This window comes from Cricetulus griseus, assembly GCF_003668045.3.
Source record: "Cricetulus griseus strain 17A/GY chromosome 1 unlocalized genomic scaffold, alternate assembly CriGri-PICRH-1.0 chr1_0, whole genome shotgun sequence".
Lineage (NCBI taxonomy): Eukaryota > Metazoa > Chordata > Mammalia > Rodentia > Cricetidae > Cricetulus > Cricetulus griseus.
This window is the reverse complement of record NW_023276806.1, coordinates 197831514-197857835: the sequence shown is the minus strand read 5'-3', so window position 1 is coordinate 197857835 and position 26322 is coordinate 197831514. Positions and strand designations below refer to the sequence as shown.

At 44.9% G+C, this 26322-nt stretch overlaps 1 protein-coding gene and 1 pseudogene across 1 annotated transcript; both read left to right on the top strand.

Moving 5' to 3' along the window:
* Positions 1–3070: 3070 nt before the first annotated feature.
* Positions 3071–6894, top strand: LOC113832819 (annotated as a pseudogene).
* Positions 6895–17267: 10373 nt separating this feature from the next.
* LOC113832820 (small lysine-rich protein 1-like) lies at positions 17268–23454 on the top strand. The gene is made up of 2 exons (XM_035451390.1): positions 17268–17277; positions 23083–23454. The coding sequence occupies exons 1-2, from the start codon at positions 17268–17270 to the stop codon at positions 23280–23282; spliced, it is 210 nt and encodes a 69-aa protein (XP_035307281.1). The 3' UTR covers positions 23283–23454.
* Positions 23455–26322: the final 2868 nt, after the last annotated feature.

The window sequence follows — 26322 nt, the reverse complement described above, 5'->3', positions numbered from 1 at the left end:
TTAAATGTTGAAATTTCTGAATGACCTTTTCCCTAACCTTGCTTGAGGCTAGACCAGTATTGTTGTTGTTTTATTTTTTATTTTGAGCCATTCCTTGCTTGTAATATTTTAACAAACACAGCTAATACTAGCCAACTCCTGCTACCAACATCTCTGTTTTCAAACTTTCTCACCCAGGTCAGGCATGACAACATAAACCTATAATCTATCTGAGATAGCCTGTCATGGTAGCGCATACTTTGAACCCCAACACTTGGGGGCGGAGGCAGAAGGATCACTGGGAGTTTAAGTCCAGCCTGGGTTACATAATGAGTTCCAGGGCATCTGGGGCTACAGATCAAGGTCCTCCTCTTAGAAGCCAAAACAAGTTAAAAACAAACAAACCAACAAAAAAACCCTCCAGCCACCTCTTTTTTTTTTTTTTTTTCTGGTATCTTCTTTAATTTCTTTTTTTTTTTTTTTTGAATTACAAACAAGATTGAATTACAATCCCAGTTCCCTTCTCCCTCCCTTCCTCCCCTACCACCCCCCCCCAATTAAATCCCTACCTATCACATATCCTTTCTTCTATTCTTCACCTGACTCAACCTTTCTGCTCCCTCATGACCTCTGCACCCCTCCTTTTCTTCCCTTCTCACTCTCATAGCTCCCTCCCCCCTCTTCCCATGCTCTCAATTTGCTCAAGGGATCCTGACCCTTTCCCCTTCTCCAGGGGACAATGTTTGTCTCTTTTAGGTTCCTCCTTGTTTACTAGTTTCTTGGCAGTGTGGATTGTAGGCTGGTAATCCCTTACTCTATGTCTAAAATCCACATATGAGTGAGTACATATCATGTTTGTCTTTTTGTGATTGGGTTACCTCGCTCAGAATGGTTTCTTCTAGTTCCATCCATTTTCCTGCAAATTTCAAGATTCCATTGTTTTTTTTTTGTTTTGTTTGTTTTTTTGTTTTTTGTTTTTTTTTTTTTTCTGCTGAGTAGTACTCCATTGTGTAAATGTACCACATTTTCTCTATTCATTCTTCGGTTGAGGGGTATCTAGGCTGCTTCTAGTTTCTGGCTGTTACAAATAATGCTGCTATGAACATGGTTGAACAGATGTCCTTGTTGTATGAATGTGCTTCTTTTGGGTATATGCCTAGGAGTGGAATTGCTGGATCTTGTGGTAGACTCATTCCCATTTTCTTGAGGAGTCGCCATACTGATTTCCACAGTGGCTGTACAAGTTGGCACTCCCACCAGCAGTGGAGGAGTGTTCCCCTTTCTCCACATCCTCTCCAGCATAAACTGTCATTGGTATTTTTGATTTTAGCCATTCTGACAGGAGTAAGATGGTATCTCAGAGTTGTTTTGATTTGCATTTCCCTGATGGCTAAGGATGTTGAACACTTTCTTATGTGTCTTTCAGCCATTTTAGATTCCTCTATTGAGAATTGTCTATTTAGTTCTGTACCCCACTTTTTAATTGGATTGTTTGGTGTTTTGGAGACAAGTTTCTTAAGTTCTTTGTATATTTTGGAGATCAGCCCTCTGTCAGATGTGGGGTTGGTGAATATCTTTTCCCAGTCTGTGGGCTGCTGTTTTGTCTTGCTGACTATGTCCTTTGTCTTACAGAAGCTTCTCAGTTTCAGGAGATCCCATTTATCAATTGTTGATCTCAGTGTCTGTGCTACTGGTGTTATGTTCAGGAAGCAGTCTCCTGTATCAATTAATTCAAGGGTATTTCCCACTTTATCTTCTAATAGGTTCAGTGTGTCCAGCCACCTCTTTTAAGAACATTCTCAGCCAGTTATGGTGGTTCACACCTTTAATCCCAGCACTCAGGAGGCAGAGGCAGGCAGATCTCTGAGTTCGAGGCCAGCCTAGTCTACATAGTGAGTTCTAGGACACCCAGGGCTACATAGAGAAACCCCTTCGAAAGAGAAGAATGACAACATTCTCTAGAAGAACCTGGTAGCACTGATTTGTAATCTCAGCAAGGCCAACCCAGGCAATTTAGTGAGACTCCAAATAAAAAAAAATACCAAAAGGGGGTTGGGACTTTTGGGTATATAACTCAATGGGGTGTTTGCCTATTATATAAAGGGTGCATTTTCCATCTTCAAGTTATTACAGGCACTAATTTGCCAATTTTTTTTTTTTTTTTTTGCCACTGAAACGTAAGTTGTCAGTCTTCTCACTAGGACACTAGCCTGTTAACCAATTATGTGGATACTTTGTTATGGTAATCTCATTCTATTGGTATCAATTTTGGTGTTCTTGATATCTGACAGTAAAACCACAAACTTTCAGTGACTTCTAACAACAAACCTTTTGGTCAGGTAAGGTGGCACATTCCTTCGGAACTCCCAGTAGTCTGAGGCAGAAGAACCATGCCTTTCAGCACTGGCAATTAATTGGGCACACTTACAAAATGGATCGTGGGATTCTAACCTCTTCCTTTGTTTCTGGTGCATGTGGTAAACAGTTGCTCTGCCATCTGCTCCTGCCATAATGCACTGACCTTAGGAGGACGTAAAGCAACAGGTGCGGAACCTCCAAGACTGTGAACCAAGATAACATTTTTCTCATGTTTCTGTTGTTGTTTTGTGGGATTGTTTGATTGTTTGACAGGTCTCACTATATATAGCCCTGGCTAGCCTGGGACTCTCTATATAGACTAAGTTAGCCTTGAACTCACAAGGGTCTGTCTGCCTCTGCCCCGCAAGTGTTGGGGCTGAAAGTGTGTGCTACCATGACAGGCTACCTCAGGGATAGAGGATTAACAGGGTCTATGTTTTTAGTTACCTTCCACTGGTGAACTTTCAGTAGCTTCTGGTATTCTGTCAGAAATCCTTATCTGGAAAGTTTACATAAGTTAAAGACCTTCAAGAACATAGTCCAAATGAATTAACTTCCCAAATGTTGTCAATTGTACTCTCCTTAAAACACCAAGCCTGTTATGGGAACCAAGTTGTTAATCGGCAATACGTCACACTAAATGTGTATTCCTGTTCCCAATTCTTCTTTTGCAATCCTGGTTCCCAAAGTAAGAGTACTAGTGGAGCCTTTGGGACATAGGTCATGAGGGCAAAGCCTCCTAAGTGTGATTAGTGCTTGTATTAAAAAATACCCAAGAGTGCTTTCTTCTGGGAACTGGCTACTTGCTGTCGAAATGAGCAAGTTCATGAAACCCGGGAAAGTGGTGCTGGTCTGGCTGGACACTACTCGGGACTCAAAGCTGTCATTGTGAAGAACATTGATGATGGCACCTCAGACCTCCCTTACAGCCACGCCCTGGTGGCTGGAATTGACCACTATCCCCGAAAAGTGACAGCTGCCATGGGCAAGAAGAAAATTGCCAAGCGATCAAAGATTAAGTTTTTTGTGAAAGTTTATAACTACAATCACCTCATGCCCACGAGGTACTCAGTGGACAAAACTGTTGTCAACAAGGATGTCTTCAGAGACCCAGCCCAAGGCGGGAAGCCAAGGTCAAGTTTGAGGAACGATACAAGACAGGGAAGAGCCAGGCATTGGTGGCACAAGCCTTTAATCCCAGCACTCGGGAGGCAGAGGCAGGAGGATCTCTGTGAGTTCGAGGCCAGCCTGGTCTCCAGAGCAAGTGCCAGGATAGGCTCCAAAGCTACACAGAGAAACCCTGTCTCAAACCTCCCCACCCCCCCCAAAAAAAAGACAGGGAAGAACAAGTGGTTTTTCCAGAAATTTCGCTTTTAGGTATATTTTTCTTTCTATCATTAAAAGTTAAAAAAAAAAAACCAACAGCACTTTCCCCCCACTACTAAGAGCAGAGTAAGACGGCATCATCTGAGATGACTCCTGAATCTGCTGTGGTCCTGGACTCCCCAGCTTCCAGGTTATGGCATTTTGTTATAACTGCCAGAACAGTTATAACAGAAACATCTTCTTGAAATGAACAGGATGAGGCTGTTTAGGCCAATCTCCCTCCACAGGACTTCCTTTTATAACATCTCCTAAGTGATCATCTAACCTCTTGTATTTTCACAGACAAGAACCTCACCATTTGGAGCTGGACAGATGGCTCAGTGCATAAGAGCACTTGCTGCAAGGGTCCTGAGTTCAGGTCCCAGCACCCACATGCAAATCACAATTGTAACTCCAGTTTCACGGTCCCCAGTGCCCTCTTCTGGCCTCCATGGGCACTGCACAGACATGGTACACTTAAATGCATGCAGGCAAAACACACATGCACATGAAATAAAAATAAAAAAATCTTTTTTTAAAAGGACCTCACCACTTCAGTGTCATTAGTCACAACTGTCTGTGTCAGAATTAGGTAGCAATACAGTACTGGCAACTTTTGGTATGTGCATCAGAGAATCACAAGTATCTCCATGGAATACAAAACCAAACTAGCCATTAGCTGTACATTTCCCTAGCTGTATAAATTTCCTAGGGTTGTTACAAATTACTGGGAACTGGGTGACTTCAAAACATAAAGGGCCGGGTGTTGGTGGCACAAGCCTTTAATCCCAGCACTAGGGAGGCAGAGGCAGGCGGATCTCTGTGAGTTCGAGACCAGCCTGGTCTACAAGAGCTAGTTCCAGGACAGCCGCCAAAGCCACAGAGAAACGCTGTCTTGAAAAACCAAAAAAAAAAAAAAGATAAACTTGATACTTGGGGAGAAGGATAGGGGCTCCATGGCCAGCCAGGCTGAACCAATCAGTGAGCTCCAGGCTCAGGGACAGACCCTACCTCAGAAAATAATGTGGATAGCAATAGAGGAAGACATCCGACACTGGCCTCCGGCCCCCACTTTCCTGCACATATACTGCATGGATACCTCAATATATGTGCGCACACAACGCACTCCAAAAAAAAAACACCATAAAACAGCAAAATTAGTTGGTTTTCTTTTATCATTATTAGAAATAAGTAATTTATTTTGTTTAAAAACAGAAGTATAGAATCAAGCTGAAATCGTCAGACTTGAGGAAAGGATAATGAAGGATTGAGTGCCAAGCTGGAGTTATTTGCTGGTATTCTTGTTAAGGAGATGCCTGTGAAGAATTCAGGAACACAGTGGCTCACAATGAAGAGTGCAATCTCAGCCGGGCGTTGGTGGCACACACCTTTAATCCCAGCACTCGGGAGGCAGAGGCAGGAGGATCTCTGAGTTTGAGACCAGCCTGGTCTCCAGAGCGAGTGCCAGGACAGTCTCCAAAGCCACAGAGAAACCCTGTCTCGGAGAAAAAAAAAAAACAAAAAAACAAAAAAAAGAGTGCTGTCTCCCTTTCTCCCTGACCTACTTTCCTATCTTGTTCCCTAGAAGTAATAACTACCAATGTGACTTTTTTATCATTTCAGGGAACTCGCCAAATTCCTATATTCTCCCTACCATTTTGCTGTGTTTTTCGAGGCAGGGTTTCTTTTATAGCCCTGGTTATCCTGGAACTCAGTCTGTAGACTAGGCTGACCTCAAATTCAGAGATCCACCTACCTCTGCCCCCAGCCCCAGTTGCTCCCCCACCGTGTCCTGGAATTAAAGGCATTCGCTATCACCACCCAGTTCTCCTTACCACTTTTTGGTAAGGAGCTGGGAATGCAATGCACTCCGCTCTGTGCTTGTTCTTATCACTCATTCATTTATCGTGGAGTTATTGTTTATATTTAGTTGGGGGTCTCACTCTGTAACCCTGGCTGACCTGGAACTCCTAATCCTCCTGCCTCTGGTTACCAAGGACTGGAATTACAGACATGAGTCACCATGACTGGCCATTTCACAGACAGTTCTATAATAATATTGTTGAGCTAGCTAGTTTTTAATGTCAACTTGACTCAGGCTAGAGTCATTTTGGAAGAGAGAATGTTTTTGTTTGTTTTTGAGACATGATTTCTTTGTGTAACTCTGGATGTCCTGGAACTAGCTCTGTAGACCAGGCTGGCCTCTGCCTCTGCCTCCCAAGTGCTGGGATTAAAGGCATGCACCACCACTGCCCAGCTTGGAAGAGGGGACTTTTGATTGAGAAAATTACCCACCAGACTGTCCTGTGGGCATTTTCTTGATCAAGATTGTGGTGGGTGAGCCCATCCCACTGAGGACAGTGTGGTCCTGGATGGTATAAGAAAGCAAGCTGAAATAAACCATGGGGAATGAGCTGCTTAGCAGTGTCCCTCCGTGGCCTCCGTTTCAGTTCCTGCCCCGGCTTCCCTTTAGGGATGTATTTATAAGCTATAAGGTGAAATAAATTCTTTCTTCCTCAAGTTGCTTTCAACCACGATGTCTGTCACAGCAATAGACAATTGTGGTTATTTAATAATTAAATAGTTCTTCCCTGATACCACCTTGAAGTATTTTTCAGCAAAAAAAAAAAAAAAATGGTATAAGTGGAAAAATGATGTGGTATCTGTGTGTGTGTTCACAAACTGTGCGTGTGTGTTGGGATGGGAACTCCCACTCAATTCTATAGCAGCAATAGGCCAGCACGGCCTGAAATATGATTTCCTCCCAGCAGGTTTGGATATTCAGACTCCCAAGTCCTATAAATGTAATGAGATTGTGTCTGAGTGAGCTTTGGAGAGGTATAAGCTTTGGGCTTTAGTATCTGGCCAGATGTAAACTTTAAAAACAAGGCTTTTAAATGTTTGCTTTGTATGAAATGCCAAAGTCATTCTCAGCAACTGCAGAGTACAAAGTCACCCCACCTCTGCCCAAACACTTTTGAGGACAGTGACTTCCTTTCTAACTAAGACAATGCCATCTGTCCCCTTGCCTTCAAATGGGAATGTGACTTTGTACATTTGGTAACTTTCTGTTCAAATCTGTAGCAGAACTGGCAGGACAAAGAATTCTCATGTGAAAGTATTTCTGAGCCCCCACAATGTTCCACCCAGAAAGGCACCGATGGCACCGTGATACAGATAGCTGGGGGCTAGTCCTGACTCTGATAAATAGTGAAAGACCTCCCAGAGGCTCAGGCCCCCGGGATTTCGGCCCAGGACCACGACAACCCCAATCACCAGGTGGAGGTGAAAGCTTGATGCAAACAGCATGAGACTTTATTGCAGTTGTTTAATGAGCTAACCCCATGTTAGCTCGGGCCTTTCATCCATCCACCATGGCGGATGGCTGGGAAAGAGCTCCGAGAAACCACGGGACAAAGATATTATGGGACAGCGTAAGGGGAGTGTCTAGGGGTACGCACAGGCTCAGGATTGGTGTGCCTCCAGGCTTGGAGGACTTGCCCTGAGTTGATTGGTCAACTGGTTGTTGTGGCCCATAGGCCCTCCCAGGGTGGCTGCTATGCTCTGTGAGTCATTGCTGTGCACTGGTCTGTAAAGCACACCCACAGCTGCAAAGCATAGCACCACCAGCTAACTTCTGATGGGTTCCTTGCCAGGAGGCAGGCATCTGACCTCCTAGTGTCCAAGGCAAGGTCAGGCAAGCATGTGTTAGGCTGTTATGGCTGCCGAAATGGGGAGCTGGTCCCCCTTCAATGGCAAGTTACTTAACACCTCTATGCCCCAGATTACTCACAGAAGGAGAAAATACTGATTGCTGTAGTTGGGATACTGAATGTCCTCCCAAAGCCTGTGGCACTACTGGGAGGTGGCAGAGACTTTAGGAGGTAAGGCCTGGGGGAAGGAAGTCACATCACTGAGGACATGCCCTTGAAGGGGACATGTATGCTGACATCTTCCTCTCTCTCCTTCTCAGTCACAAAGAGATGAGTGGCTTTGCTACAGGCCCAAACCTGTGCAAGGCCAAGCAACTGTAGCCTGAAACTGAGAGTCAGACATCTTCCTTGCTTTCAGTTGACTGACTCAGGTATTTTTTTTTTTGAAGATTTATTAATTATGTATAAAGAATTCTGCATTTATATATGCCTAGACACCAGAAGAGGGCACCAGATCTCATAACGAATGGTTGTGAGCCACCATGTGGTTGCTGGGACTTTAACTCAGGACCTCTGGAAGAGCAGTCAGTGCTCTTAACCTCTGAGCCATCTCTCCAGCCCTGCCTCAGGTATTTTGTCACTTAACACTAATGCTGCCTTTTCTGGTTGTAAAGGTCAAATGTGTGAGAGTCAGAATAATGCTAAACATGACTGATAATTTGAGACTTATTTTTCATATATTCTCCCTCTCAAAGAACACCCCCCCAAGAAGATTAAAGAGCACCTCAATTCACCACACCAGGGATCAGCAAATTACAGTGCATGGCCAACCGGGCCATTCATACAACCATGGCCTAAGAAAGGCTTTTATGTCTTATGTCCATTTGTGCTTTGTTTTTTCAGACAGGATCTCATGTAGGCCCATCTGGGCTCAAACTCACTATGTAGTCCCGAATGACCTTGAACTTTTGGGGGGTGGAAGTACATAGTTGTGCACACAGGTGCATGTTGGAGGTCAAAGGTTATCAGACTTTTCACATGCTTGTTGCAAGTTCTAAATTCATGCTTGAGCAGCAAGCATTTTACAGGACTGAGCCAGTTCCTAGCCCTGACCTTGAACTTCTGATCTGCCGTCTAAGTACTGAGATTAGAGACATGTATCACACAAGACCAATTTATGTGCTTCCAGGTATGGAACCCAAGCCTCATTCCACCTACGCAAGCATTCTACCCGAGCCTCATCACCAATGTGGTTTCACACTTTTACATAATTGAGGAGGGAAATCCAAGAAGAAAAGTATTTTCTGACCGGCAAGGTCTATGAAATTCCAACTTCACATTCCACAACAGCTTAACTGGAGCGCAGCCATGTCCATTCATACATATGCTATATGGAACTGCTTTGGTGCTCTGTCAGTCGAGTTTAGTATTTACAAGAGATTGAAGACCCTTCAACTCAAAAACATTAACCCTGTCCCTTTCCACCATTTGCTGACCCCAGCTCTTGACAGTCCTCTTTGGAGTCCCTCCTGCTGGCCTCACGGCTCCCTGGCCCCCTGCTGACTGACCGCAGGAAACCTCCCTCAGAAAACACTGTTTTTTCCCTTTGGCGTCTTCCTCTCCAGTATGAGGACTGTAATGGACCCGGGGTTCTTTGTGGCATGAGCACTTAGTGAGATACAGAGAAAAGAGGAAGGAAGGGAAGGGGGAGGAAAGTGGAGAGAGGACAAAAGAGGGATTTTCAAGTGTAACTTCTAAGAAAGATAATGATAGAACGCTCATAAATTTAGCTATTCTAAGAATGCATGTTTCAATTCTGGTCATGTTTTTTAACAACAGCACAGTTAGTTTTACTATTTATAAAGAAGACATAAGGATGTGTATTCATAAATAGATAAAGTGAACCATAGCTTTTCTAAAGTGAGATTCAATAGCTACCTAAATTTAACATCTTCCCATTTACACTGTAGGATTAGTTCAGTTCTTGTGGGAAATAAAAAAGTTCTATTTTAAGTCCTCAACATTAAGGTTTTGGGTTTGGTTTTTTTTTTGTTTGTTTGTTTTGTTTTGTTTTGTTTTTTTAAGGTTTTTTTCTTTTTTGAGATAAGGTCTCACAATGCGGCCTAGGCTAGATTCAAATTCTCCAGCCTTACTCACCCTCCCACAAGTTGGGATCAGAGATAAGTGACAGCACATATGATTCCAAATGACCCCTTTCACTTTTTGAGGCATGGGACTTTATGCACATGAGGCAAGTACTCCACCACTGAGTACCCCATCAGCCCCAAGAGACTCCCATGTAACACATAGTCAATGACACCATCTTTTGATTCTACCAATAATAAAATCTCCTTTCAGCTATATACCTTAGCAGCTTGCCTCACTTCCCATAGATCAGTAACGAGGCTTTTGCAGTGCAAAGGCTAACTAACTAGAGAACAAAGAAAGCCCTGCGCTAAAGCTCTTCCAATTGGCATGACCATTTTGTGCCACACACCCCCGCCTCCCAGAAGACCACACTTTCTTGTGCTTTATATTACCATTTGCTTATTTTTATTTTGTAAGTGTTTACCTACATGTCTGGTACTCTTGGAGGCCAGAGGGCATTTGCCCAGGACTGGAGTTAAGATGGTTGTAAGTCCCTGTGTGGCAGCCTGGAATCAAACCCAGGTCTTCTGTAATAGTAGCAGGAGCTCTTTACAGCTGAGCCATATCTCTAGTCCCAGCATGTCTTATATTTTATAAAGTAGGGTTTACTGGAAAGACATTAAATCCCAAGGCATTTTCACTTTTATGCTATCCTATCACCCTCATAGGACAACCAGAAGAAAATTCAGAGAGTTGTTCCAAATTCTGCAACCATTAAGTAATATGACAAAGACTTGACCTACATCTCTGGCCTCAAGTCCAAAAAGCTTCCTGAATAATTTTGGTGGTTAGCAGCTCAGGTTAAAGAGGGTGCTGGTTTGTTTTGTCGACCTGACAACAAACCTATATAGATAAATCTGGAAAGAGGCAATCTCAAGGAATTGTTTCCGTCAGATTGGCTGGCACCATGTCTACGGGGCACTGTCTTGATGTGATGTGGGAGGGCTCTGCCCACTCTGGGTGGTGCCACCCTTGGGTAGGTGGTTCTGGGTTATATAAGACATATGACAGTAAGCAATGTTTCTTCCCTCCTGCCTCTGTCCCTTCATGAGCTCCTGCTCTGGCTTCTCTCGATGATGAGTCCATCATTGGTCAGATGTATAAGCCAAATAAACCCTGTCCTCCCCCAAGATGCTAGCTTTGGTCACCGTGTTTATCACGACAATGGAAAGCAAGCCAGGAGAGAGAGAAGGGGGCTTTGACTCTGCAGAATGAACCTGGTGCAAGTTTGTCATTCTCTGACCAGGAAACTTCAGGCCATAACAAAAGCTATTTCACTGGTTGAAGTGATGCCATGACGTGTACAAGATGATTTCCAACGAGTACTCAGGCCTAGGTTGTGCTTCATTATTCAAGACTGATGGAAATGGGCCAGCAAAGACAAAGGGTTCACAGTGGCAGGGCATGGTATCCCTGATAACAGAGACCAGGAAGAGGAAAGTAGTCCAGGGATCGTGAGCGCTGAAGATTGGGCTCAGACAGAGGTCATCTGTCATTCTAGAGACTGTATCCTGCAAGATAAGATTACTAGACTAGCCATCACTTGAGTGTGGGTTACTGAGGGAGGGCACGAGGCTGAGGACAGGGCTCTGAGATCAGTCCCCACTTGGACTGCAGCATGGGATGTCTACACGAGGGTAAGATGAGCCAGAGGCATGATGCATTTCCCAGAAACAAGTGGGAGACTAGGGGGGATACTATAGTTTAACTATGGCATGTGTCCCCAAAGGGGGTCATATGTTAGAAGCTTGATGTCAAGTGTGGCAATACTGAGGTGGTGGGCTAGGCGTGGTGGCACAATCCCAGACTCCAGCACTCAAGGAGCTGAGACAGGAAGATCATAAGATAAATGGTGTTTTTTGTTTACTTTTCTAAATTTTAACTTTTTGAGAATTTTAAACATGAGCACACCATATTTATATCACTTCCACTCCTTCCTCTCTTCCTCCAACATTTTCCTTTGGAGTGAGCATTCATAGTGAAACCCTCTCAGAAAAAAAGGGGGGAAGGAAGGACGAAAGAAAGAAAGGAAGAAAGAAAGAGAATGTGAGAAAAAGGAAAAAAGAAAAAGAAAGTGAGAGAGAGAGAGAATAAGAAAGAAAGAGAGAGAGAGAGAGAAAGAAAGAAAGAGAGAAAGAAAGAAAAAGACCAAGGCCCCAGTACTCAGGAGGCAGAAGCAGGAGAAACTTTCACGGGTCCAAGAAGATCCTGGTTTACACAGTGAGTCTCAGCCCACCCAGGGCTATACAATGAAAGCCTGTCTCAAATACAGAGACTGGCAAGGTGGCACCAAGGTAAAAACACTGACCCCAAAGTCGTAGACTGAGTTGCACTCTCATGGGAGAAGGAAAGAACCAACTCCTACTCACTGCCCTCTGACCTCCATGTTTGCAAATGCTCACACACATATGCAAATAACTGTAAAAAATTTTTAATAGAGGTGGACCTAAATTTTAATAGAGGTAGACCTAACTTTAGTTAGGTCACTGGTATTAAGGTAGTTCTTCCAAGTGTGGACTATTGGGCTAGAGGTGTCACTCAGAGTTAGGTCCCCAGCACCACAAGAAAGAAAACTAACTTGAAAGCTTGCCAGCTCTTCTTTAGGTGGACATGGTGGTGCACACACTTGTAATCTCAGCATTCCGGAGGTGAAGAAAATAGATAAAAGGGAAAAAAAGGATTGTTATAAAGAGTGAGCCTACCATTTCTGGCCCCCTCTTTTACTACATTTTCTGGTCCATTCCCTTCCTGATTCCATCTACCATTATGACCTCACAAAAGGACAAACCAAAAGGACTCCTGTTCTTCAGTCTCCAAAACTGGAAGCTAAATAAATCTTTTGCTATCCCTAACCTTGGGTGTAACAGTAATACAATGGAAAATGACAGCTATATCATCTAGTAACTCGGGTTCAAAGGTCAGTGGGTTTGGTGGGATGAAGAGACAACACTTCCCACTGAATCATGAAGCATGCTCCTCATCTGACACCACCTCTTTGGCACATAGAGAAATCGAGAAAAAGAAACAAGAGTTTGGTCATGAGTCTAAGACATTGCTCACTGTGGGAAAGGTAAGTAAACAAATACTGTACCTAACTATGTAAAAGTCGTTGCAGCTGAGATCTAGTGCATGTCTAATAGGCAGAGTATTGCTCTAGAGATGGTACAGCTTGCCAGGCCTTAACCTTCAACAAGGCTTCTGATCCACAGGGCCTTCAAGTTAGAGGAAACACAGAAGCAGAGGCCAAGAGGTATGATGGTACCACAAACCCCACAGAGGAATGAGTGTAACAAAAATAAAGTCTGTTGTGCGATTGAGAGCCAGAAAAGCAGACTAAGGATTATGGAAAGTCACAGATGCCAAACCAAAGCATTCCTAGTTCTTTGTAGGAGATAGTCACTGACAGCTTTTGAAAATGAGTGACCCATGGTTAAATCTGTGCTTTAAAACATGATGGAGGGGCCAGGCGTTGGTGGCGCACGCCTTTAATCCCAGCACCCGGGAGGTAAAGGCAGGCGGATCTCTGTGAGTTTGAGACCAGCCTGGTCTAGGAGCGAGTGCCAGGACAGGCTTCAAAGCCACAGAGAAACCCTGTCTAAAATAAACAAACAAACAAACAAAAAACCCATGATGGAGTGTCAAATTCAAAAGGGGCAGCAGGATGCCAGAACCACGGCAGCCCAGGCACAGACAATCCAACCCAGAACAAGCAGCGATCTTAGAGAGAGGAGGGACATCAGGCAGGAGACAGGTTTGGCAGGGTGTAATACAAGGTACATTTGAGGCTTACTGGGAGTGTGTAGTGACACATGGAGACCGGAGCCTCAGAGGTGAGGTGGGGGTTGGACAACGACAAGTTGTATAGTTGAGTATTCTTTAGCGGTTTCTTTTCTTGTGTCTGTAGTTTCATTTTGCACTGAGCTATTCAGATAATGGAGTAAGCCCTGTGTAAGTATTGCCTCCCTCACTGTCTGTCTTAGTCACTGTTTTATTGCTGTGAAGAGACACAATCACAAACTTATGGAAGAAAGTGTTTAATTGGGGGCTGGCTTACAGTTTCAGAGGATGAGTCCATGACCTGACGTCATGGTGGGGAACATGGCAGCAGGCAGGCAGGCCTGGTGCTGGGGCAGTAGCTGAGAGCTTATGTCTTATCCACAAGTTGGAGGCAGAGGAGGGAGGGCTGGGTCTGTTGTGCACTTTTAAAACCTCAAAACCCCACCGCCCAGTGACATACATCCTCCAGCAAGGCCACACCTCTTAATCCTTCCCAAAATAGCTTCACCAACTAGGGACCTATCATTCGGCTGCCTCTGCCTACTGAGTGCTAAGATTAAAGGCATGTGCCACCACCAATCCCCAGGCTTAAGGATTTATTTTCATTATTTTATGTGTATGTCTTAGTTAGGGTTCCTATTGCTGTGAAGAGATACCATGACCATGGCAACTCTTACAATGGAAAACATTTAATTGGGTGGGTTACATTTTGAGAGGATTAGTCTGTTATCATCATGGTGTGACATAGTGGCGTGCAGGCAGACATGGTGCTGAAGAAGTAGCCAAGTGTCCTTCATCTTGACTTGCAGGCAACAGGAAGTAGTCTGTCTCACTTGGCGTGGCTTGAGCATATATAAGTCTGAATTCAAGACCCGCCTTCACAGTGACACACTTCCTCCACGACTCCGCCTACTCCAACAAAGCCACATCTTCCATTAATGTCATTTCCTTTGGACTTATGGGGTCAATGTATTCAAACTACCACAGTCTAAGAGGTTTTTGTTAGTTTGCTTGCTTTTTGTTTTGTCTACACGTATGTTTGTGCACTATATACCTGCCTGGTGCTTGTGGGGGTCAGAAGGCGGCACTGGGTCCTCTGGGATTGGAAGAACTGGTTGTGTGAACTGCCGAGTAGCCAAACCGGGGTAACCGCCAAGTCTCTGCACCTATCACTTTTAATTGTGGCCTATTTCGTTTCATTCCATACCCTTCCGCTTTGCTCTGTTCCCCCTCCCGCCTCCAACACTTAAATTCAAGAACCTTGCCCCATATTGGGTGCTGAATTCCCATGGCAAGCAAGGAGTCGGGTACTTGGCAAATATACAAAAACCTTTAGTGAATAAAATGGAGTGGTAAGAATTATAAAAAAAGAAAGAAAGAAAGAAAGAAAGAAAGAAAGAAAAAGAAAGAGAGAGAGAGAGAGAGAAAAAAAGAGGACGAACTCTCAGGGTCGGAAGAGAACTGTACCTCCTTCTTTAGCTAATCCCACCCAGACTATAAGAACCCTGCCCACTTTCCTCTCCTCCGGGTTGTACCAGACTACTTTTTACAGACGTTTCTTCTGTTATTGGCACTCCGGCGCTCAGAGACCTTATTCTTGTTTTCCGGGAGAGGTCAAGGAGTCTCCGACAGTTTCAGGGGAGCAGTTTAACCTATGCTCTCGCTAGCCTTTCCTTCCCAAAGGGAAGCTGCGGATCTTGTTGCCCCCCACCCCGGGGGGGGGGGGCAAAACTGCTCTACTCCTAGGCGCCTGGGTACATTTCGTAACAACTAACGAAGTAAAGCTGAAAGCCATGACTACCCCAGCCAGCGGGGCAAACCAGGATAGATCACAAACGGAGCCCCCCTCCTTCCCCCCCCCCGCCGCGTTCCAAGGCCAGCCGGGCTCCGCCCATTCTGAAGCCCCGCCCCGGTGCCCTGGCAACCGGTAAACAGTGCACGGTTCGCGGCTTGGGTGAGCGGTGAGCGAGACCCAGGCGATCCTCAGCGGTCTCTGGGGGTGCGGCGCGGCCCGGCCCCGGGAGTCGGCTGAGCCGGGCCTTCCGTACCAGCGGCTCCGTGGCCGGCCTCTTGCTGAGCTCGCCCAGCTCCCCCGAAAGCTTCCGCGCCTCCGCACACGGCGAGGGCGCCCAGCTGCGGCCACGGCCGGAGCAGGCGGCAACGCGCCGGTGAGGCCCGGGGAGCGGCGGGCGCGGGCGCGGGGACCTCGGCAGCGCCGCCGGGAGTCGGCCGGGGATGTGGTTGCATCTAGAGACTGGGGACTGGTGTGAAAACCACCTGCTTACATAGCAAAGGGTGGCCGTGGGAATAGAGGGTCTCAAGCGCTCGCCTTAAGCCCCGCAGCCTTGGAGAGGAGGGCTTTCCGAGTCTGCATCCGCTGGGCCGCGCCCCCAGCAGATTCAGGCCGCGCCCTTGCTGTGAGTTTTCGTCCCGTGGTTCTGCGCATCTTCTCCTAGAAGACGCTTTGGCGTGTGGAAGATGGAGGGAGATCGACGAGGTTTGGAACCCCAAAACTAAGTACCCGCCAATAGGGACTGTCCAGGCTGCTCCGAGTTGCAGGGTGGGATTCTGAGTTGCACGTAACGTAGAAAGTAAGGCTGGCCCTGGCAGGGTATGGAGGTGTCCATACTACACCTAACCCCACCCTTCCTTCCTTCCCCCTGCTTCCGCCGGTACTCCTGTTCTTCAGCCCGCGGCCTGCGACTGGTGGCCTCCTTCCCAGTCTCGTTTTATCTTCCTAGAGTGGCTATGGTTTTGTGGTCCCTTTCCAAAGTCCTCAGGGACTCAGTGTTGTCTGCTACATGAAGTTAAACTTGCGCTAAGGTTAAACTTGCCGCTCAGCACCCACGGTTAAGAGGCCTCAATTTCTGGCCAATTTATCATATTACCATTTCTGCTTAAGATAGATGCATGCTCTTCCGGAAATTTCCTTGCAGCTGCCTCACCTAGATTACTGATCTTTTACTCCTAGACTAGAAATACCTCGGGCTTCCTCTTGTTCAGTAAGCACCCGTAGCCCTTTGCACCTCCCTTGAGGCTTCCCGCCTGGCTTCCCGCCTTTCTTTTTAACTTGCGATGTGGGAATGAGTTTGGTCAGTCTGTGGTCCTTCCACTTCCTTCTGAAATTAGGTATGGTATTAAGTGAACGTGCTAAGTGTCTCTTGACTTAAATTTATAAATTCCTACTGTTTACTTTCCAGACCCAGGAAAGTGAAGCAGAGTGATTGACAGAGCCCTGCGAAGGCATGGTTTCCCCCTGCTTTTACACGTCCAACTTGTTAGTTTCCAGACCGAAGGCCTGAGCTGCTCCAGACTTGCTTCCCAGACTTAATTCCCCTCTCTGCCCTTCTCCTCCCCACCCACCCACCCCATTTGCCTGTGGACAGACACTCTGACCTTGTTTGGTCCTTTCCTCTTTGCACTGTCTCTCCAACCTCCAAGTCCTATTGGGCTGTTTGTTCTGCTTACAAAGTCTCTAAGCTTTCAGCCTGCTACCCAGGACCACGCCTCAGTATTTCTTCCTGTCCTGCCATGATGCCAGGTGCTCCTTGGACTCCTTTCCCAGCATGGTTGCTTCATCAGTGCGTTTGTGATAAAGAGCAGGGATCTTCTTCCCTCACCAGACTGAGCCTCATGAGAACAGTCCCCTCTTCTGTATCTAGGCAGGAACACAGTAGGAAGTTGGAAATATTTGATGAATGAATGAAAAATGCATCTAGAGCCAGGCGGTGGTGGCGCACGCCTTTAATCCCAGCAAAAAAAAAAAAAAAAAAAAAAAAAAAAGGGCATCTTGAAATTGAGAACAACAGAAATACTTGTTTTCTATTTTCTAAATCTGCATTACATCCTTTTCAGTGGCTGTGACCAAATACTTGAAGAAACAGTTTAACAGTTAAGCTTACTCAGTTTACACTCACAAGTTTCAGTCCTTCATAGGGAAAAAGGCATGGCAGAGTTCATGGCAATGGTCTGACCGTAGCTGTTCACATGGCGGCAGGTCAGAAAGCACAGAGAATATGAACTACTTCTGCCACCTAGCCCCATCTCCTAAAGACTCCTCAAGGCCCTTTTGCAAATAAACAAAGGGTGAACCTGTTAGGGATATTTCAGGTTCAAACCAACACAGCATCAGGTTGCAACTTATTCATTCAGCAAACCCTGTTCATCCAATTGGTGTGCCAGATAATGGTTTAGGCTAAGGAATTCAGTGGTAAAATCACAAACCCTCTAGATTGCTATCAGTCACTCCTAAGTAGTCACAGTGCTTTTAGTGAGAAATGTCCCCCATCAAACTCAGATATTTGAATACTCGGTCCCCAGTTGGCTACACTGTTTAGGGAGGTGGTGCAGCCTCTCTGGAGGAAGTACGTCATTGTGGGAGGGCTTTGAGATTTCATAGCCTCCCTTCACTGCCGGTTGATGCTCAGCTTCCTGTCCTGGCCACCTGCTACTTTGTCTCCTCGCTATTATGAATTGTCCCTCTGTCAGCCAAAAGTAATCCCACTCCTCCGTAAATTGTTTTTGGTTATGGTGTTTTATCACAGCAACAGAAAAGTAACTAATATAGAGGTTTAAAAAAAACTATTAAGAGCTCTTCTAGAGGTCCTGAGTTCAATTCCCAGAAACCACATGGTGGCTCACAACCATCCGTTATGAGATCTGGTGCCCTCTTCTGGTGTGCAGATATACATGGAAGCAGAATGTTGTATACATAATAAATAAATAAATAAAATCTTTTTAAAAAATGCTAAGGAAAGGAGCCGTAAAATGATACTTCAGAGGCAAAAGCTTTGCGGAGCAGTTTGCAGGTAGATAGACTATGTTGGAGCCAGCACCTTGCCTGGGACAGACTCAGCTTATGTTCACTTGTTGGTTGATGTATATGGTACAGTAAGAGGTTATATGATTGTTCTAGGTATGGGGGAAATTGACACGTGTCCGGGAGGCTTTTCTTATTTGCTGGCAGTGGGAATGGAGCCCAGGCCACTGTACATGCTAGGCAAAGGTTTTTACTGCTGATCCAGTGCCCCTAGGAGCCTGGGGAGGTTTTTGTAAAGAAGTGAGATTTGAGTCGAGTCCAAAGGAAGAAATAAAGCAAATCATTCCCCTTCAGTTATGTGAAAGCCTATAGGTCCTATAGTATAGGGGGGAAAATCAGGGCCGGGCTGGAAAGATGGCTCAGAGATTAAGAGTACTGGCTGCTCTTTCAGAGGTCCTGAGTTCAATTCCCAGGAACCACAGGATGGCTCACAAACCCCCGTAATGGGATCTGGTGCCCTCTTCTGGCCTGCAGGCATACGTGCAGGCAGAATGCTGTATAAATAATGAAAAAGAAAGAAAGAAAGAAAGAAAGAAAGAAAGAAAGAAAGAAAGGAAAATCAGAGCCTCTGGAAACAGGAGGTACTTGACAAGTTTGGGAGCTAGAAAGAAAGCCAGAATAGATGTAGCCAAGTAGTCTTCCTTATGGAGTTTGTAAGGTTTTAAATTGTGTCTGAGACCATGGGTGGAACCACTGGGTTTCAGTGAGCCATATGAAGGATGGATGGTTGCTGGTGAGATGGCTCAATGGGTAAAGGTGCTTGCAATATGTTCTCCATATAGGATATGTCATATCAGCTTTGGGGGGCTACCTTTTTATACATACATACATACATACATACATACATACACCTCTGAGATAGAGTTTCACTATGCAGCCCTAGCTGCCTTGAAACTCACTACATAGACCAGGTAGCCCCAAACTCATAGAAACTCACCCACCTCTGCCTCCTGAGTGCTGGGATTAAAGGCATGGCCACCAGGCCCATCTGGTTTGTATTATTTTACATAATCACTTTGGAATTCATCCCTGTAGCTATTCTTTTCTCATTGTTCATTAGGGTTCTGCTTTATGGTTACACCACAATATGTTTATCCATTTATTTGCTGAGGAACATTTGAGAGTATTTCTGCTTGTAGCTCTGACAAATTGGGCTACGTTGAGAAGTATGTACAAGTCTTTAACGGGAATGCGCTTTCACCAAGTCAGGTGCTAGGGGAGTGTTTAACTTAAAAAGAAACTGCCAGACTATCTTCCAAAGCAGTTCTGTCAGTTTCATGGTCCACCAACAGTGAACGAGAGTTCCAGTTTCTCTATTTCCTCACCACCATTTGATATGGTTTAGTCATATAACAAGCCATTCTAACTGGTGTGCGTTCATGTCTCTTTTTCAGGAAAGTGTTAATTTGAATATTTTGCAAGTTTTTATTGGGTGACCCTCTTTGGTTTTGGTTTTGGTTTTGGTTTTGGTTTTTGGTTTTTCAAGACAAGAGTTTCTCTGTATTGCTTTGGAGCCTATCCTGGCACTCGCTCTGGAGACCAGGCTGGCCTCAAACTCACAGAGATCCACCTGCCTCTGCCTCCCGAGTACTGGGTTTAAAGGCATATGCCACCAATGCCTGCCTGGGTGACCCTCTTACTATTGTGGCTTGAGCATTCTTTATTGTGAAGGTAGGCCTTTATCATATGCTGGGTTTCAGATTATTTTCTCCCAATCTCTGGCTTGGCTTTCATTCTCTCTTGGAAAGCAGATGTTTCACATTTTGATTGCAAAGCTTAGCAACTTGTTCTCTGTGATGTTGTATCTTTTTCTGTTGCTGTAATTAAATACTGTGATGAAACTGAGAGGTTCCAAAGGAGATAGTCCTAATGGTGTGGAAGGCATGGCTGCCCGAATGTGAAGTCAGCTGGCCACCAGGAAACGGAGAACAGCAAGTAGGATCCAGCTATAAAACCTCAACCCCTCTGCCCCAACCCATCCCAAACATCTAGGAACCAAGTGTCCAAACATACAGACCTATGGGGACATTTCATAACCAAGCTACAGCACATGATTTGTGCTTATGATAGAAATCTTTGCCAACTGAAGTTCATAAAGGTCTCTTTATGATCAATTTTGAGGATTTTTCTGTTTGTATTTGTTTGGTATGGTTGGTTCAAGTATTAGTTGGGGTTCTTTGCTTTTGTGTCTCGCTAATGGACCGTCATTATTCCAGCACCATACACTGTAGAGAGATAACCCTTACAGTGATGCTTTCTCTGAAAATCATTTGCTCATATACATATGCATTATTCCTGAACACACTATGCTGTTCTGTTTGTCTTGACATCACTAGCACACTGGTGGTCTGATACTATAGCTTTATAATGACCTTTGGAATGAGGTAATATCAACCCTCCAACTTTGCTCTTCTTCAAAGTCCTTTGCATTTCATATGAATTTGGAAATGTCTACAAGAACATGAGAACTCGGATTTGATACTTAAAGCCCTTACCTTGCATCCTTTACAAGTCAATCAATTTTCCAGTTTTGTTAATTACATGTACTGATCTGTGTGCGGATATGCACACAGGGCACACGTATGGAAGTCAGAGGGTATCTTGCAAGAGTCAGTTCTCTATACTTACTTACCATGTACATCCTGGAGATTTCAATCGGCTTGTCTGGCTTGACGACCACCGAGCCATCTTGTCCACCCCAGTTTGCCAATTTCTAAAAATGTCAAGTTAAGCTGAGCATCATGGTACACAATTCTAAGCCTAGAACTCAGGAGGCAGAGGTAGATGGATCTCTGAGTTAGAGACCAGCCTTGTTTACATGGTGAGACCCTTTCTTAAAAACAAACAAACAAAAAAGTTAAAAATGTTAAACTTTGCCAGGCATTGGTGGCACTCACCTTTATTTAATCCCAACACTTGGGAGGCAGAGGCAGGAGGATCTCTGTGAGTTCGAGGCCAGTGTGGTCTCCAGAGCGAGTGCCAGGACAGGCTCCAAAGCTACACAGAGAAACCCTGTCTCAAAAAAAACAAACAAAAACAAAAAACTTTGATATGCATTTTAGTTCTTGATCTTATTTAGGGTTTCTGTTGCTGTGAAGAGACACCACGACCACACAACCCTTATAAAGAAAAACACTTAATTGGGCGGCTTACAGTTCAAAGGTTCAGTCCACTGTTGTTATGGTAGGACATGGCAGCATGCAGACAGATATGATACTGGAGAAGCAACTGAGTTTACATCTTGATCCACAGATAACAGGAAGTGAACTGTCAACCACACTGAGTGTAGCTTGAGCAAAGAAGACCCCCACATTTCCTCCTACAAGGCCACTCCTACTCTAACAAAGCCATACCTCCTAAAAGGGACACTCCCTATGGGGGTCATTTTCTTTCAAACCACCACACACACCATTTAAAGATTAATACCTGTGTACATGCATACATGTATACAAACATTTTGTTGCAGTGTTTTCAGGTGAGCCAAGTGCCATTGACATTCAAGAAAGTATAATTATAAAAGAGCTGGACGGTGGTGGCACATGCCTTTAATCCCAGCACTAGGGAGGCAGAGGCAGGAGGATCTCTGAATTCAAGGCCAGCCTGGTCTACAGAGTGAGTTCCAGGACAGCTAGGGTTACAGAGAAATCATGTCTCAAAAAAAAAAAAAAAAAAAAACAAAATAAATAAATAAATGAGCCAACATTCAAAATCTTTTGTTTGTTTGTTTTCGAGGCAGAGTTTCATTTTGAAGATGGGAATGATACCTGTCCATCTTGAAGCACAGCCCTGTAGTGATACAGATGATGGCAGGAATCATTGGCTAAGTGCTTGCTTGCTTCAGACACTGAGTCTGTTGTCTACATCTCACTTAAACCTCGTGATTTCTGGGGTAAAAAGTACTTGCATAACAAGTACCAAAATACATATTTGTTTCCTGTCTGTGTAACTTGTTTTAAATTTAATTTTTAGCATGCAACCCTCCAGAAATATGCAAGAATAGTTTGGTAAAAATAAATCCCCATAGGTCCACTCCTCAGGTCAGGAAATATCAGGAGCTTACCAGATCTGTGGTTTCTGTTCTTTGTATGGTGGAGAGAGAGCAGAAGTACAGGCAAGCAAATCCCTTGTCTTTTATTTCATCTCTGCAGCTTCAGTGTGCATCTCTGAGACATGTGCACACCAAATGCCACTATCAGACCTAACAGACAGAGTCCTGCTTTCCTAAAAAATGTCCTTTCAAAGCTTATGCAAATAAGAATGCAAGAAAGTGCCAAACAAGAAAGGGCCATGCGTCACATTGGTTTTGGTTTCTTTAAATATGAACGGCTTAGTAAGCATCTGTCACATTAGATTGCATTTGATTCTCCTGCTCCAGGCAAGCATTAAAAAAAAAATGATATAGGATGTTTGTACATACTTGTGGGATGCAATACAATAATGTGATAGACATACAGACATCAAATCAGACTAATTAGCATTTCATTTCCTCCGACATTAACCAACCCTGTGTTGGGAACCTTCTGACTCTTCTAGTTATTTTGAACACACAAATGTATTTGTTGTGGTAGTCTGGATTTTTTTTTTTCCTTTTAGCTTTCATTTCCCCTTAAAGTCAATAAGGAAATGTGGAAAATTACTTCAAGGCAGGGCTTGATGTCACATGCCTTTGATCCCAGCACTTGGGAGGCAGAGTCAGACAGATCTGTGTGAGTTCAAGGCTAGCCAGGTCTAGATGTTCAGACCCTGTCTCCAAGAGGAAAAAAAAAAGAGAGGGGGAAGGAAGGAAGGAAGGAAGGAAGGAAGGAAGGAAGGAAGGAAGAAGGGAGGGAGGGAGGAAAAGAAAGAAGAAAGGAAGAGAAAAGAAAGAAAGGGAGAAAGAAAGGGAGGAAGGAAGGAAGGAAGGAAGGAAGGAAAGAAAAAAATCACATCAAGGTGATAGAAACTAATGTTCTCCCCTTGTTTGTACTTGTCTTTGAAAGTCAGGTAAAGGGAAGAAAGGGAAAGGCCGGGTCAAGTCTTTTGGGAAGAAGCAGAAGCCAAAGAAGCCGGAAGTGGACATCCTTAGCCCTGCAGCCATGCTGAACCTCTACTACATTGCCCACAATGTTGCCGACTGCCTGTACCTTCGAGGCTATCCTTGGCCAGGCGCTCCCAAAGGGAAAAAGGGGAAGAACAAGGTTTAAGTGATAAAACCCAAAACATGTCTTTGTTTCAAAGAACAGAAAGGGGAAGAAAGCATTCAAGATAACTCAGTGACGGCAGTCAATATAGACTTACTGAAGACAACCAGAAACACGAAGCCAGTGCACTTCTCTGTGGTAAATGACAGAGCAATGCACATTTATTGCCACAGCTAAGTCAGACACTAGGTGGTAATCAGGAAAACCAAACCCAAGCAGTGCCGGCATTGGTAGTGATTTTTATAGTGTTATAATCATGGTTCTGGACCTGAATTAAACCTTGTTCTCAGAAGGTAGCTCCAGTTTGCATGAGTCATTTTCTTTTGTGAGAGGTTGTGTGGAGAGGGCAGGGCAGAAAGCACAGGCCTACTTTGTGAACACCATCCTCTTAGGCCTTTTCTGCTGTGGTTTGGTTTTGGGTTTTTTTGGGGTTTTTTGTTTTTCCAGTGCTGGGGATGAGCCTTGGGCCTCTACACAGGAAAGCTCTGCCATTAAGTTACCCCTAATCCTTCCCTTTTTTAACAAAATGAAAAATAGTTTGTTTTTATAATTTTCTCCTTATCAGTCTTTCACAAATTTGAATTAACTACAGACTCCGGTGGAGACTAAAATTGTTACAAGCACTCTAATCTTGCCAGGTATGCAAGCAAGCACATGACTAAGACAATCTTGGGCTAGAAAAATGGTTCTGGATATAGTGCTTGCCATGAAAACATGAGGACCTGAGTTTGATCCCAGCATCCCCATAAAATCCGGTGCTGTGGTACATGATTGTAATGCTAGCTAGTTCCAGGTTCAGCAAGAGACCCTAGAGGAAGATACCAATGCAACCAGTGGCCTCTGTACGCATGTGCCTGCACACTTGGACACACAAAGATCTGATTGTGTGGTGGATGCAGGAAGAAGGAGAACAGATGAGCTAAGTAGCTTCCCATGTGGCAGAGGCCTGAGGAAAGCACTTTAAAGGAGGAGGACTTCTTTCCACTCGTGGTGCCAGAGGCTGGCTCCTTTATTTTGGGAATGAGACACAGCAGAATACCATGGCGGTGAGACCATGTAGCAGAAGAGGCTGACCATTTTACAGTGGCCAGGGAGGGAAAACAGACAGTGAGGGGCCAGGGACAAAACACGTTTCTTCCCTCATTTCTTCCATGAGGCAGGGCTCTCACTGTATAGTTTAGCTAAGCCTGGAACTCAGAGTATAGACCAGACTAGCCTAGAACTCAGATATCTGTCTACCTCTGTCTCCTGGGTGCATACATCACTACACCAGACTAAGACACACTTTTCAAAAACATGCTTCCAGTGACCTACTTACTCCAAGTAGGCCCTGCCTCTTAGTTTCCTCCAACCTCCCAGCTCAGCCACGCCTCCATTTGTGCGGATAAGATTATAGCCCTAATGATCCAGTCATCTGGGATTTAGTGCTGCACCACAGCTAAACCTTCACTGCATGAATCACTGTGGAACATTCCAGGCTTAACCGTGACATTCTGCCCTTAGTCCCTAAAGACTCAAGCTCATCACACAAGATGTTAAAGGACATTCAAGAATCCTCAAATTCTCAAAGGTTCCAGAACTGCCCAAAAATCTAAGTCCAAGTCTCTGAGACTCAAGTCCTTAGCTGTGAGCCCCTGAAAATATGAAAAACAAGTGACAGATTTCCAAAGGCCTTGACACCCCAACCATGACACTTGGAAAGAAGTAGTTGCAGGTATAGATGTCTATCTTAGGGTTCTATTGCTGTGAAGAGACAGCATGACCACAGCAACTCATAAGTGAAAACATTTAATTGGGTGGCTCACTTACATTTAAGAGGTTCAGCCCATTATCATCATCGTGGCGGGGGAGGGGGGCATGGAGGCGTGCAGGCAGATGTGGTGCTGGAGTAGTAGCTGAGACAGGTAACAGGAAGTCAACTTGTGACACTGGACCATATCCTGAGCATAGGAAACCTCAGAACACGCCCCCACAGTGACACACCTCCAACAAGGCCATACCCACTCCAACAAAGTCACACCTCCTAATAGTGCCACTGCCTATGAGATTATGGGGGTCAATTATATTCAAACTTGCCCCCTGCTCTGCCTTCCTGGCCCTCATTGCTTCTCCCAGCCCGCCCTCAGTGTTTTGCTCCATTCACAGTCCTGTGATCAAAGCCAGTTTACTCCAGGAATATATATATATATATTCCACTTTGAGTTACTTACAGTTGGGTAGCACATTGCCTTAAGGGCTGGCAGAGGTTTATGAAGTTTGCCAAAGGAGGATGCAGCCAGTACAGATGTCAGAGGAAATGAGTCCCTGTGCTGGAAAACTCAGAGTGCACACGACCCTGGTGAGTTGGTAGTGAATGTAATCCCTCTACCTGAGCAAATGCAACATAAGGCAGAGTGAGGCCAGCTGCCAGGGGAGTACTTCTGTGAGGAATCACACTGTCTTCCCCAGGCTTTGAAAACCAGGACTATCTATCTTCCAGGTACTGGAGACTGCAGCATTCAGTCTAGTCCCTCCCACCCCCACCCCCCTTCATTCAGACTTGCCAAAGCACAGACATCTGGGTCCTTATGCAGAGCGAAGCACTTACTGAAGAATATGTGTCTTGCACAGACTCCCGGGTTAATAATGCTGCCTACCTTACTTGGTGCTAAAACGCTTGTTGAGTCTTTGAACTTGTGGGATGCTTAATGTCCTTCTGTGCCTCCCTCGGGTACAGGAGTTTGTATTAGAGCAGCTGTGTGTTCTGGAACACTGGGGAGATGGTGTTTGCTGAACTCCCACCCGATGTTACCTACAGCACGGACAACGTTGTTTTGTTTGGGGAACTATGAAGACATGAAGGTCAGCAGACATTCAGAGGCCGAGAAAACCGCCTGGAGGTGAGAAGGATGGGAACAATGACTGCTGTAGACTGGTGAAACGGATGGCCTATAATGAGCAAGAGAGGCAATGATAAATGCCAAAATAGGAGAAACTGCCATTCTCAGATGTCTCCAAAAGGCTGTGAGTGGTACAGCTACTACAAACACAGTTTGACATGGGC